Source organism: Ursus arctos, unplaced genomic scaffold, assembly GCF_023065955.2.
Source record: "Ursus arctos isolate Adak ecotype North America unplaced genomic scaffold, UrsArc2.0 scaffold_37, whole genome shotgun sequence".
In the NCBI taxonomy this organism is placed as follows: Eukaryota; Metazoa; Chordata; class Mammalia; order Carnivora; family Ursidae; genus Ursus; species Ursus arctos.
This window is the reverse complement of record NW_026623053.1, coordinates 25,356,763-25,369,525: the sequence shown is the minus strand read 5'-3', so window position 1 is coordinate 25,369,525 and position 12,763 is coordinate 25,356,763. Positions and strand designations below refer to the sequence as shown.

Here is a 12,763-nt window from a genome sequence, read left to right as displayed (position 1 = left end):
AATTAGAATTTGCTTCTTTTAAAAGCTTGTATCCTTTAGGTCATAGTTATCCCACTTCTTCTCCAACAAGCATTCTGTTGTTGTTGTTAGTCAAACAATGAATTGGATTGTCTCCTTTTAAAATAATTTCCATTATAACTCTCTATATTAAAGATTTCCATTGAATCTACTTTTTTTATTTTTTACTAAGTGTTCAATATGGTAAAAGATCAGAATTGTTTAGAATAAAGACTTTTTAGTAAACATCACACAATGATTTTTCTAAGTTATCGAGTAATTATTTTTATATTATTGACAGTCATATACATTTCTCCTTTATTAATTGATTTCTTTAACCCTGTGAAAGAACGCTTCAGGTCCCAAAGACCTAAAAGAAAAATGCTTTATCAAGCAAACTCATTCATTATACATTCAAACTCTTAATAAATTAGCCAGACATTATTCAATAAGAGGAAAATAGGCCAACATGTAGAAGAAGGTCATGTTTTCTTTTAGATTTTGCTATGGAAAGTTATTTTTTCTTTCCCTCAGCTAGACTACTTTCACCTGAGATTTCTTAAATGGCATAATGTCTTAAATTTTGTCATTGATTTTCAAAGCACAATTTACATACAGTAAAATTAACACTTGTGCATACTTCTGTAAGAAGTGTTGACCAATTCATACAGTTATGAAACCATCACCACAAGTTCCATCATCTCTATAAAATTTTTGTATTGCTGCCTTGTAGTTAAACCTGTTTGCATCCCAACCTCAGGCAAACTTGGTTTTTGTTTCTATAATTTTGCTACAATAGTTCAATTAGTTACAATATGCTTACTATTTATCCTCCACATTGCATTAAAACATGTTTTCCCAGTAATGTTATTAATGAAGTTGAAGAGAAAGTGAAAATTAAGCAGTTCAAAAAAAAAAAAGTCAATGAGGAAAAAATGAAATTAAAAACATTAAGTACTTCTGATAGGATGCTAAGTGATTTCTTAAAATGAAGAAAATGCTGCCAAATCTTGCTTCTTAGGTTATTTATAGTTACGTGTAATGAATTCTTATAATACCATTTAGTAATATTTCTTCCATAAAAGATTATTGTCTAGATAATAAAGTTTAAAAATCTTTTGAATATATGTTGGCTTACTTATAAATTATGGTTTATCCAAAACATCTTTATAGAAAAAAATGATTGTAGGAATATATTGGAATATATATTATATTTAATATAATACATGTGATATGAGACATATATTGGCAGCAAATCAAACTAATCTTAAATCCTCTTGCATTTTAACAACTTATGTCGTCTTTAAGTGAACTGACATATCCTAAGTATCTACTTCCAATATATCTATATAGAGTAAGTCCATGAAATTTTGTCCTAGTATGATTCATTAGACTCAAAATAATTACTTTTTAAATTTAAAAGAGAAAGTCCTTTTGTTTATAGGGGTGTTTTCTTTAAGGATTTTATTTATTTATTTGTCAGAGAGAGTGAGCGCACAAGCAGGGGAGCAGCAGGCAGAGGCAGAGAGAGAAGCAGGCTCCTCGCTGAGCAGGGATCCCCGGATGGGGCTCCATCCCAGGACCCTGGGACCATGACCTGAGCCAAAGGCAGACACTTAACTGACTGAACCACCCAGGTGCCCCTCTTTATAGTTTTTTAAAAAACTCTTTTGATTGAAATTTTGAACTGAAAGGAAGGATGATTAGTTGTCAAAAGAACCACATCCTACAAGCTCCAGGAAACACCAGCAGTGTCAGTTGTCCTTCTCATTCATTGCTGATTTCCTCAGGAAGGGTACCCTTGGACCAAACCTGAAGTTTAGTCTGTGACTGGACTGTGTTAATTGAAAAGAAAACGAAAATATTGAAATCAGATTGAAATGAATTCTGAGGTCTCTCAAGTATCTTAGCAATGTAGTTGAAATTTTCTACTGTAAAGAGGTTTTAAAATTTTTGAAAAGTGTATTTGGTCTGATTTAGGTTTTGAAGTCCAAATTGTTAAAATTCAGAACTTTTGGAAAAAAATTTTGGACTTTTTTTGGTTTATATTAAGTACAAGATGGTTTATATATATGTGTATAAATATATTTATATATATTTATACACATATATATTTATATTGGTTTATATTAAGTACAAGATGGTTATATATATAAATATATACACATATATGTATATATGAAATATACATACATGTAAATATTAATATGTATAATATAATAATATAAATAATACATATGTGTGACCATCTCACTATCTCTAGGAAACTACTTAAAACTGAAAAGAAAGTTTACCATAATAGCCAACTCTAAAATATCATTCCAAAGTTAGAACTAATAAACAGATTAAAGTGAGATGACACAAAATTAATGTACAAAAAAACAGTGACATTTCTGTACATTCACAATGAACTATCCTAAAAGGAAATTAAGAAAACAGTCCCATTCAAAATAACAACAAAAAGACTAGAATACTTAGGAATAACTTAACCAAAGAAGTGAAAGACTTCTACAATAAAAATTATAACACATTGTTGAAGGAAATTAGAGAAGACAGGTAAATGGAAAGACACTCCATGTTCATGGATTAGAAGAATTAATATTGTTAGAATATCCATACTTCCCCAAGCAATATACTAATTCAGTGCAATCCCTATCAAAATACCAATGACATTCTTTACATAAATAGAAAAAACAATCTTAAAATTCATACAGAACTACAAAAGATCGCAAATAGCTAATGTAATATAAAAATAAAGCTGGAGGCATCACACTTCCTGATTTTAAAATATATCACAAATCTACAGTAATCAAGGGAGTGTGGTACTGGCATAAAAACTGTCATTTAGACCGACAGAACACAATAGAAAGCTCACAAATAAATCCATGAATTTACAGTCAACTGATTTTCGGCAAGAGTGCCAAGAACACACAATAGGGAAGGGACAGTCTCTTTAATCAACCATTGCACATTATCAGTAGGAATGTAAGTTGCTACAGCCATTATAGAAAACAGTATGGAGGTTCTTCAAAAATTAAAGAGAGAATTACCAAATGATCCGGCAGTCTCACTTCTGGGTAAATATCCAAAGGTTATATAAAGCTCAATCTTGATGAAATACCTGTAATGCCAAGTTCATTGCAGCATTACTCACAATAGCCAAGAAACGGAAATAATCTAAACATCCATCAGTGGATTCATGGAAGAAAATGCAGAATATTAGCTTTTAAAAAGGCTGTCCTGCCATTTGAGACAACATGGATGAATTTGGTTTATTATGCTAAGTGAAATAAGCCAGACACAGAAGGACAGAGGCTGTATAATCTAATTTCCATGGCATCTAAAATAGTCAAACTCATATCCAGAGTGTAAAATGGCAGCTGCCAGGAGCAAGAGGGAGGGGGAAATGGGAAGATGTTGGTCAATGGGTATACACTTTGAGTTATGTTAGTTGAGTGAGTTCTGGAGATCTAATGTACAGCATGGTGACTATGCCTAACAATATTGTATACTTGAAATTTGCTAAGAGGGTAGATCGTAAGCATTCTCACCTCCAAAATGAAGGAAGGAAGGGAGGGAGGGAGAGAGATAAGGGTAATTATGTGATTTGTGAAGTGATGAATATATTAATTTGCTTCAGTGTGATCATTTCAAAATGTATATCAAAACATCAAACTGTATATATCTTAAATATATATAATTTTTGTTTGTCAATTATATTTCAGTAAAGCTAAAAAAAATTTTAAAATAAACAGGGTAGGCGGGTACAAGAGGGAGTCATTGGGCTAGAGGACAATTAGGCATCAGGCTGCTTATCCCCAAGTTTTATTCTTTCTTCACCATATTGAGAAGAATTGGGGTAAATAAAGCACAATTTGGGAGACCATAAAATGCAGAATATTTCAAATATATTCCTTTATTTCCATGTAGCTCCTGAAACTACCAAGATTATGTTATAGTTAGAAAACCAGTAAAAAATTCAAGATCAAGTCAGTCTTCAGTTACATATCTTTGTGAAAATCTTGGACTGCATTACTTTCCTATTTTATGAGATCTTTTAATATTTAATATTACATAGACTTTTGATAAGTTTTTACAGACTGATGCATTTTCACTATCAAGATATTACTTATTTCAATAGTTTTTTTAGTGATAGCCTTTGCATAATTATTCTACATATAATGACAGGATAATCATAAGATTTTTATGGTCCAAAATGGTGAGTTTTTTCCACCTTTATCTTCCTACTTTTTATAAAATCTTTCCAGTAATAGATTTCTTCACTGTAAAAATGAATGTCTACAGAAGTAATGAAGAACTATGGAGATGACTTATGTATCTTTGACCACTGTGAATTATTAAAGTCTTAAGCCTCCTTCAAATTTATTGTAAACAATTTATGTCATCTGTAAAATAACCAAATTATGATAAAAAATTAGGTATATCTAAAATTATGGACATGTCTTGGTTCTCATAGCTGTATTGTTGCTTAATTTCTCTATCAGAGAATTCAATTTTCAGTTTTAAAAACTCGGTTTTTTTGTAGGCAAGTTTTTTTCAAACAAAGCTAACTTACGCAAAAGATATGTTTAAATGGTCTTATAAAATTCATTATATATACTTTTAAATGACATAAAAAGTAAGATTTGGCCGCAGATTTATAAACAAATCCTTGAATTTTTACATTTGTTTTTTGACATTTACTTTGTGTATATACAATATGTAATTAAACAACTGAAAACATTTAAAGTCAAGCATTGCTTTACCATGACCCAAAGTAGCAGCTAAGGGAATCTCCTGCTGTGCCTAAAAGATATTTAAAGAAATGTATCCATGCGTACAGCTACACTGCTGTCACCAACATTAGATCTCAGTTGATAGTATCAAGCAGTCCTGTTTTCTTTAGTACAAGATAGATCTATGGCATAAGTATGTGCTGAAGAATATTTTATATGGAATATTGCTTATCCAGAAATGTACTGATTTAGAATTCGCTAAATGCTTATACTCCCTGTAAATATTCCTATTAATAATACGGAATATAAATAAACACAAAGAGGTACAGTGAGTCTTTAATCTGAAAACAAAAACAAAGCAAAAACGTATTCCTTAAATTCAAAGGAAAAGCCTTCTGTTTTATTTTTGTGTATATATGTCAGTGGTTTTCTTCCTACTTTCCTTCCTAACTTCCTTCCTTCCTTCCTTCCTTCCTTCCTTCCTTCCTTCCTTCCTTCCTTCCTTCCCTTTTTCCTTCCTTCTCTCTTCCTTTTTTAAATTGTGATTAGAACACTTAATGTGAGTTCTACCTTCTTAATAACATACACAATACAGCATCGTTAGCCCAGCATAAAGTTCTACGGCGGATCTCTAGAACTGACTCATCTTGCAGAACTGAAAGTTTCTACCTTTTAACCAATGTCTCTCCATTTCCATCTTCCCCCAGCCCCTGAAAACCACCATTCTACTTTCTGCTTCTATGTATTTGGATATTTTAGATACCTCGTAAGTGTAATCATGCAGCTTAATTCTTCTAGGACTGGCTTAATATAATTTCCTTAGTATAATGTCCTCCAGGTTCATCAATGTTGTCACATATGGCAAGATTTTCTTCTTCTCTAAGGCTGAATAATATTCCATTGTATGTATGTCTTCTTTATCCATTCCTCCACCGATGGGCACTTAGCTTGCTTCCATATTTTGGCTATTGTGAAATATGCTGCAGTGAACATAAGAGTGCAACTATCTCCTTGAGATAATGGTTTCAATTTTTTGGACAGACACCCAGAAATAAGATTGCTGGATTACACAGTGGTTCTACTTTTTTTTTTTTTTTTTTTTTTTTTTTTTTTTTTTTTTTTTTTTTAAGTAGGCTCCATGCCTAGCGTGTAGCCTAACGTGGGACTTGAACTCACAACCCTGAGATCAAGACTTGGACACTTAACTAACTGAACCACCCAGGTGCCCCCAGTAGTTCTATTTTAATTTTTGAGGAACTTCGTACTGTTTTCCTTACTGGCTATACCATTTTACATTCCCATGACAGTGTATAAGGGTTCTAGTTTTTCCACATACTTGGTAATGCTTTTTTTTTTTTTTTTTAACTGCCATCTCATTGTGTGATATCTCATTGTGGTTTTGATTTGCATTTCCCTGATGATCAGTGATGTTGAACATCTTTTTATGTGTCTGTTGGCCATTTGGATGTCTTTGGAGAATTATCTGTTCATGTCTTGTGTCAGGTTGACATTATTATCTTCTTTATTTACACCTATATTTCAAGCAGGCTACATCCCAGTAAGAAAACCCTTTGATACCTAGAAATATTATTCTTACTCTCATTACAATTTTGTTGGGTCTGAACGCAGCATGTGGCAGGCATACAAAAAATCCCAGTCCTTCCACAGTCTTCATAAAGACCTTTCATTACTTTATTTCTAGTGAATTTCAACCATCTGCCAAATACACATTCAAAAAAAAATTTAAAGATAACTACTTTTTAAAATATTTTGCCATTATCTTTCCCTAAGTAAACTTCCATTTCTGCAAGTGGGTATACATTGAAAGCATCTCCAGACATGGTGTAAAAGATTATAGCCTCAAGGTATACAGCTTTAACGTGTTGTCAGGTAAATTAATAAGGCTCATTTTGTAATTGACAGTTCTGTTTTGTTTGGATTATTTCTAGACTCGAAAAATGAAAGTTGGGAAAAGTCATCTTCCATAATTCAAGTGTGAATTCTATTCTTTAATTTCAATTATTTGGATATTTCAGAGGAAGATGGTTTGGGTTTAAGTTATTAAACCAAGAGACTGATGTATATATCGAGATTATTTTTCTTTTTTGTTAAAACTGAAATCATTTTCTGTTTAGTCATCATCTTGCGCACTAGGATGGTTCTGGTGCCACCTGGCAGTCTTGCGTTACGATTGCTGTGTAATGTTTTAAAAATATTTTAAAGAATATTGCAGTGTTCATGTTAATTTAATTAATATTAATTACTTTAATTAAAATTGGTTAACAGGGGAATTTCACTGTGGATTTGAAGATGGTAACATTTGTTTGTTCACCCAAGATGATACAGATAATTTTGACTGGACAAAGCAAAGTACTGCAACAAGAAATACAAAATACACTCCAAACACGGGACCTAATGCTGATCGTAGTGGCTCCAAAGAAGGTAGGAGGGTATGAAATGTTGTGTTTATAGCAGTCGTACTCCAGCCTTGGACTTCGAGAAATTAATGCCATTTATATAACATGCACCAGAATGCTTAGCTATAGATTTGGAGATTATGGGATAAAACGTTACATTTTTAGGGGCGCCTGGGTGGCACAGCGGTTGAGCGTCTGCCTTCAACTCAGGGCGTGATCCCAGCGTTCTCGGATCGAGCCCCACATCAGGCTCCTCCACTATGAGCCTGCTTCTTCCTCTCCCACTCCCCCTGCTTGTGTTCCCTCTCTCGCTGGCTGTCTCTATCTCTGTCAAATAAATAAATAAAATCTTTAAAAAAAAAGACATTACATTTTTAATGTACAGTACCAATAATTCAGGTATTTCCAAAGTTTGTAGACACAAATTTTCTCTCAGAACTCACTGACACATGTAGTTGAGAGATTTTTTTTAAAGAATTCAAGTGTAAAATTCCAATTTTATCTAAAGTTTTTTACACTGAAGCAATGTTATCTTTAATTATGTAGATCATTTATTTATTCTTTATATCACACTTATAAATAGTTCATAAATGAGATCAGAATTCTGTGACTCTGTGATTTACTTCATATAAAAACTCTAAAACTTCTCAGTGTTTCAAATTTCATGTCACCTAATACTAATGTATTTAAACATGTTATATTATCTTTTTAAAGGTTTTTATATGTACATTGAGACATCTCGACCCAGATTGGAAGGCGAAAAGGCCCGACTTCTCAGCCCTGTTTTCAGCATAGCTCCTAAAAACCCTTATGGCCCCACGAACACTGCGTATTGTTTCAGCTTCTTTTATCACATGTATGGACAACATATAGGTAAGATGGCGAGAATTATTATGTTTATTCTAGAGTAAATTATAACTAAGAAGAAAAAGGTTCACAAGCACACAGCATGAAATCAGTTTTAGTCAAAGAATATCATCATTGACTTTTAAATGCCTTACCTTCAAACTGCGAAATAAGATGCTAAGAACATTCCCCTATCATGTTCTAATTTCCAAATTTTAGGTTAGAATTTGAACTTTTGGAGCATCACCTACCCCTTCTAGAATCCTAATTCAGGCAAACCATCAATGGGTTAAATTCTTTACGATCTTACTGTGAGATTAATACCAGTATAACTTAGGCTGCTGCTTCTTTTCAAAGAAATTTGTGTGAATAATGACTCACCGTGTATTAATGGCCATGAAAAGGAATACTGCCATATTTGGAAGACAAATACTTTTAGCTTTGTCTACATAATTGGAATACTGATATGATACTTTCTTGTTCATAAAGTATGCCTACCATACCTAGTAAGATTTAAGAACATCCTCAGTCCTGAAGAGCATGCAAAGATGAAGACACACTCCTTGCCCTTAGGGACCCTTGTACAGCAATGGAGGCTGAGATGAGTAAATACATAATCATGCTGGATAGAATACTGCATAATCTTTAGAAAGAACCTAGCAGGGGTGCCTGGGTGGCTTAGTCCGTTAAGCATCTGCCCTCGCCTCAGGTCATGATCCCAAGGTCCTGGGATGAGTTCCACATGGAGCTCCCTGCTCTGTGGGGAGTCTGCTGCTCCCTCTGCCCTTCCCCCTTTCTGGCACACATGCCTGTGTGCGCTCTCTGTCTCTCCCCCCATGTGCTCTCTCTCTCTCTCAAATAAATAAATAAAGTCAAAAAAAAGGAAGGAAGGAAGGAAGGAAGGAAGGAAGGAAGAAAAGAAAAAGAGAAAGAAAGAAAGAAAGAAAGAAAGAAAGAAAGAAAGAAAGAAAAGAAAAGAAAAGAAAAGGGAAAAGAACCTGTTGAAACTCCTGCAGGGGATGGGGAGAGATCACATATGGGTCTACAATTCTTTATGTACGATTCTAAAATCGAAAAAACTGAACACAAAATTTTTTAGCTTAGGTATTTGGCAGTACATGCCAGCCTGATCCCCATGCCTTAGAATATGTGATCTGAACTTATATGAACTTATTTACAGTCTTTATTTATCCATATAAGTGTGAACATTTATACTATTTGCAGCAAAAACATTACTGTGTTTAATTCTGAGATTCTGTTCCAGATCCTTCCAGAGACTGTCACATAATAGATGAGATACACATTCCTTTACGTTTCTAAAACAAGACAGAATTCTGAGTGGTGAACCATCTAACCCACAAAGCTTGGACCAGGGACTGTGGATCTGTATGTCGCTGAAGAATAAGGCAGTGCTCAGGGACAAAGGAAAATGTTTCTCTATGAAAGAAGGGTACATTTTCAATAAACAGAGATAAGCCCAGGGAAGATTAAGGCACTGATAGCGAGGAAGTAAAATGTGGGCCGTTAGGAGGACAGTAAGTGTTTTGATATAAATGAATAAAACTAAAAATATAACTATATAATTACATAAACTAATAAAATTGTGCACATGATCTATTCCAGCTACTGCACGATTTAAGTGAAGCAATCCCCTTAATCAGTTCATAAAAATGGGCGTCGCTGTTCATCTTTTACGGTAGAGAACACTGAACCTCAGAGCGTGTGTACGAATTGCAAGTACCTGGTCATGCTGGGGCGTAAACTCACCGCCAGCACTGAGCCCGTGTTTTTCACAGTGGAGCACTGGGTGACCAAGCTGGAAGGACAAGCTTATGCAGTCAACGGTACCCTTAACACGAAGTCAGGAAACCCGGCGGGAACTCGCTGTAGCCCTTAGTCACTGTAGGAATTTGGAGAATTCACTTAAAATGTCTGGATCGTGGTCTCCTCATCTGTGAATGGGAATAATAATTCCTATTTCAGAAATCTGTAGTTCAAGTTTACTGAGAGAACATGTATAACATCTCTCAGATGGTAGACACTCACCACCTTAGGCTGCTTTGAATCTCAAATAGCAGCAATAATAGCAGCAGTCAAGTAACAGCCGATGTTTATGGACCAGGTCACTAGTCCTATCACCTCATGGATTCTTTCGTTTAATTTTTACAATAAACATTTGTGCTCCTTAAAATCATTATCCTGTTTCACAGATAAGGAAACTGATACAGAGAATTTTACTTCACTTTACTTGCCGTGATGTCATAATGACAAATAGCGAAGCCATAATACCCATCTGGGAAGTGGACGCAGGGTTTGCCTGCTTCTCCACTCGGCAGGGAGATTTACTGGAGTGTCTTCAAAGTTTAGCTCATTCAGTGGTCGGGGGAGACATTACAGATTTTGTGCAGACAATGTGCATGATGAGATTTTTGATTTGGGAAAACAGATCTTCTCGGAGTGGGTAAAATCATTGAGAAACAGAATATGGACTGGGAAAGCAGAAAGTTATGACAGTACTCATAGGTTCACTGTGGCCTAACCTATGGAAAGAAATCTCCACACCCATGCCAAACCATCTCCTGTATTGTGAGATTACGATCTTATTACAAAGGTAGGATTGGCTCGACTCTAATTTTTCCCAGTAGCTGATGGCGTATGTTTTACTTATTCTTTATTTCGAATAGATTTCTTAGACTTCCTTTCTCTCCTTCCAGTTTACCTTGGAACAGGCCTATTGTAAGTTGGTTTAAATAAACAATTCCAAGATCAAGGAAGTACTTTAATGAGTAAAATATGCAGTTTCTGTTTTTATGAGGCTAGCCCCCTCTCAAAACTTCTGCATGTTTATGTTGAGATCCAAGATAATTTTAATATACTTTTAACTTCACGCTTGTTATTCTTATCCTCTTTATTGTCAACAAATGTCCAGCTGACCTCTGCCAGTTTTATTTGGATTGTTTCAGGAAGAAGGCAGTTCTCCATTTCTTCCATGTGCTCATACATTTGCCACTTTGATGCCTCTGCCATTTTCCTGTTTCATCATATGGTCGAAGTTTGTTGGTAGCAGACCCGTCACTTGAGTCCCTCTCCGCAGGACATGTTCATGCTGCACTAAAATCTAGGCAGAATGCCTGTTCCAGACACTGGCTCATCAGTGAGGACTGGATGAATGACCTCAGTAGGGAGAGGTTGCCTATAGCTGAGACCTTCCCTCATTGCAAATGTTATTCTAAGACACTCATTTATCTGGAAACCTGGAGGCATTTATAGTTACTAGTTTTACAAATAACATTCTTAGTTTGATTCATTCTCTTGGAAATCCAGATTCAAAAATGATTTGTTCTGAATTTCTAATAGCCTCATTGCAGTTATTCCTTTTTGGATAACCATACATAATCTTTGCTGTTTAAACTATGACTCATGCTCAATATATCATTCAGAAGAGTTCTAATTTTTTAATACAAAAATGGGCAATCAGTTATGCATTACTTAGAAAAGAGATTTCTCTTTGCAATAAAGTCAAATATGTTGTATTACTTATCGATTGCTATGCAAAAAGTTTCCACAACACTGTGTGGCTAGAAACAACAAGCATTCACCTCTCAGTGTCTGTGGGTCAGGAATCTAAGTATGGCTTAGCTGGGTGTCCGTAGCTCAAGGTCTCCCACGAGGTTGCAAGCTGTCAGGCATGACTGCCCTCAAATTTGAAGACTTGACTTAGGGACGATATACTTTTAAGCCTGCTCACTTGTTTTTTGGCAGGCCTCACTCCATCACAGTGTCAGACTAAGGACATTGATTTCTTGCTGGCTGTTGAATTCCTCTCAGCTCTCTCAGTTAGTTCCTCGGCATACGGACATCTCTGTGGGACTGTCTCATGGCATGGCAGCAGACCTCCTCCAAAGCAAGCTATCCATGAGAGAGAGCAAATAGATGCCCAAGGCTTTTAACTTCTGCCTTATGCTGTTTCTTATAACTGAGCTAATAATTCCAACCTACACTTACTGGGAGGAAATTACACAAGAGTGTTAAGGCTAAGAGGTGGAAATCGTTGGGAGGCATCTTAGCGTTTATTTGTCACACTGGTACAATTTCTTCTTAAATATTTCATCAAAGTTGATTGAAGAAAAAAAGAAATGAAAACTACAATATGTCACCCTTAAGTTGTTGATTTATATATACATGATACAATATCTAACTATTGATAATAGTATAAGATTATTTCAGCAATCCTGTAGTTACTAGTAGGCATTTTGATTCATGATTAATCAGCTGGATTTCTAATGTTCTTGGGAGGAATTGAACTTCATATGAAGTCATTTGCTATGACAAAAGCTTATTAAATTCAGTAAAAAAAAATGCACTTCATTTATTTCTAGAAAGAATGTGAGATATAAGCATCAGCATATCATACCAGGAAATTAAAGATAAAAATACAAAAGGCACTTATGAATACATTCATTGAACTTGATAAGTGTGGTTCAATAAAGTGGCTCTAGAAAGCTAATTTCACTATTGAACAGATGGAAAGCAAAGAAAAGGAGTCCAATAATAGGATCTGTTCTCTCATGAATCTTGAGGGTGGGAAAGAAGTGATCAAGGAGAGAGATGCGGGGTTATGGATGTACCTATTTTAAGAGGAAAAAAATAATAGGTAAGTTTTTAGATTCAAAAGTCAAAGCGAAGCAAGTTTCTTGAAGAGATGGGAACTGCGAGTTCTAGTAGGAGAATTAGCGTTGAAGAGAGGAATTAATGTCACTTCCACGG

General features: G+C 34.8%; 1 protein-coding gene across 2 annotated transcripts in view; it reads left to right on the top strand.

Annotated features, from left to right (window-relative positions):
- MDGA2 (MAM domain containing glycosylphosphatidylinositol anchor 2) overlaps nucleotides 1–12,763 on the top strand; it is a 788,346-nt gene that overhangs the window by 740,581 nt on the left and 35,002 nt on the right. For both annotated transcript variants that reach the window (XR_008957193.1, XM_026513664.4), the window contains exons 13-14: nucleotides 7,020–7,175; nucleotides 7,865–8,023. Coding sequence is in view for 1 of the 2 variants with exons in the window: in XM_026513664.4 (XP_026369449.1) it covers nucleotides 7,020–7,175; nucleotides 7,865–8,023 (315 nt within the window). In the remaining variant the exon portion in view is untranslated. The remainder of the gene's footprint in view (nucleotides 1–7,019; nucleotides 7,176–7,864; nucleotides 8,024–12,763) is intronic.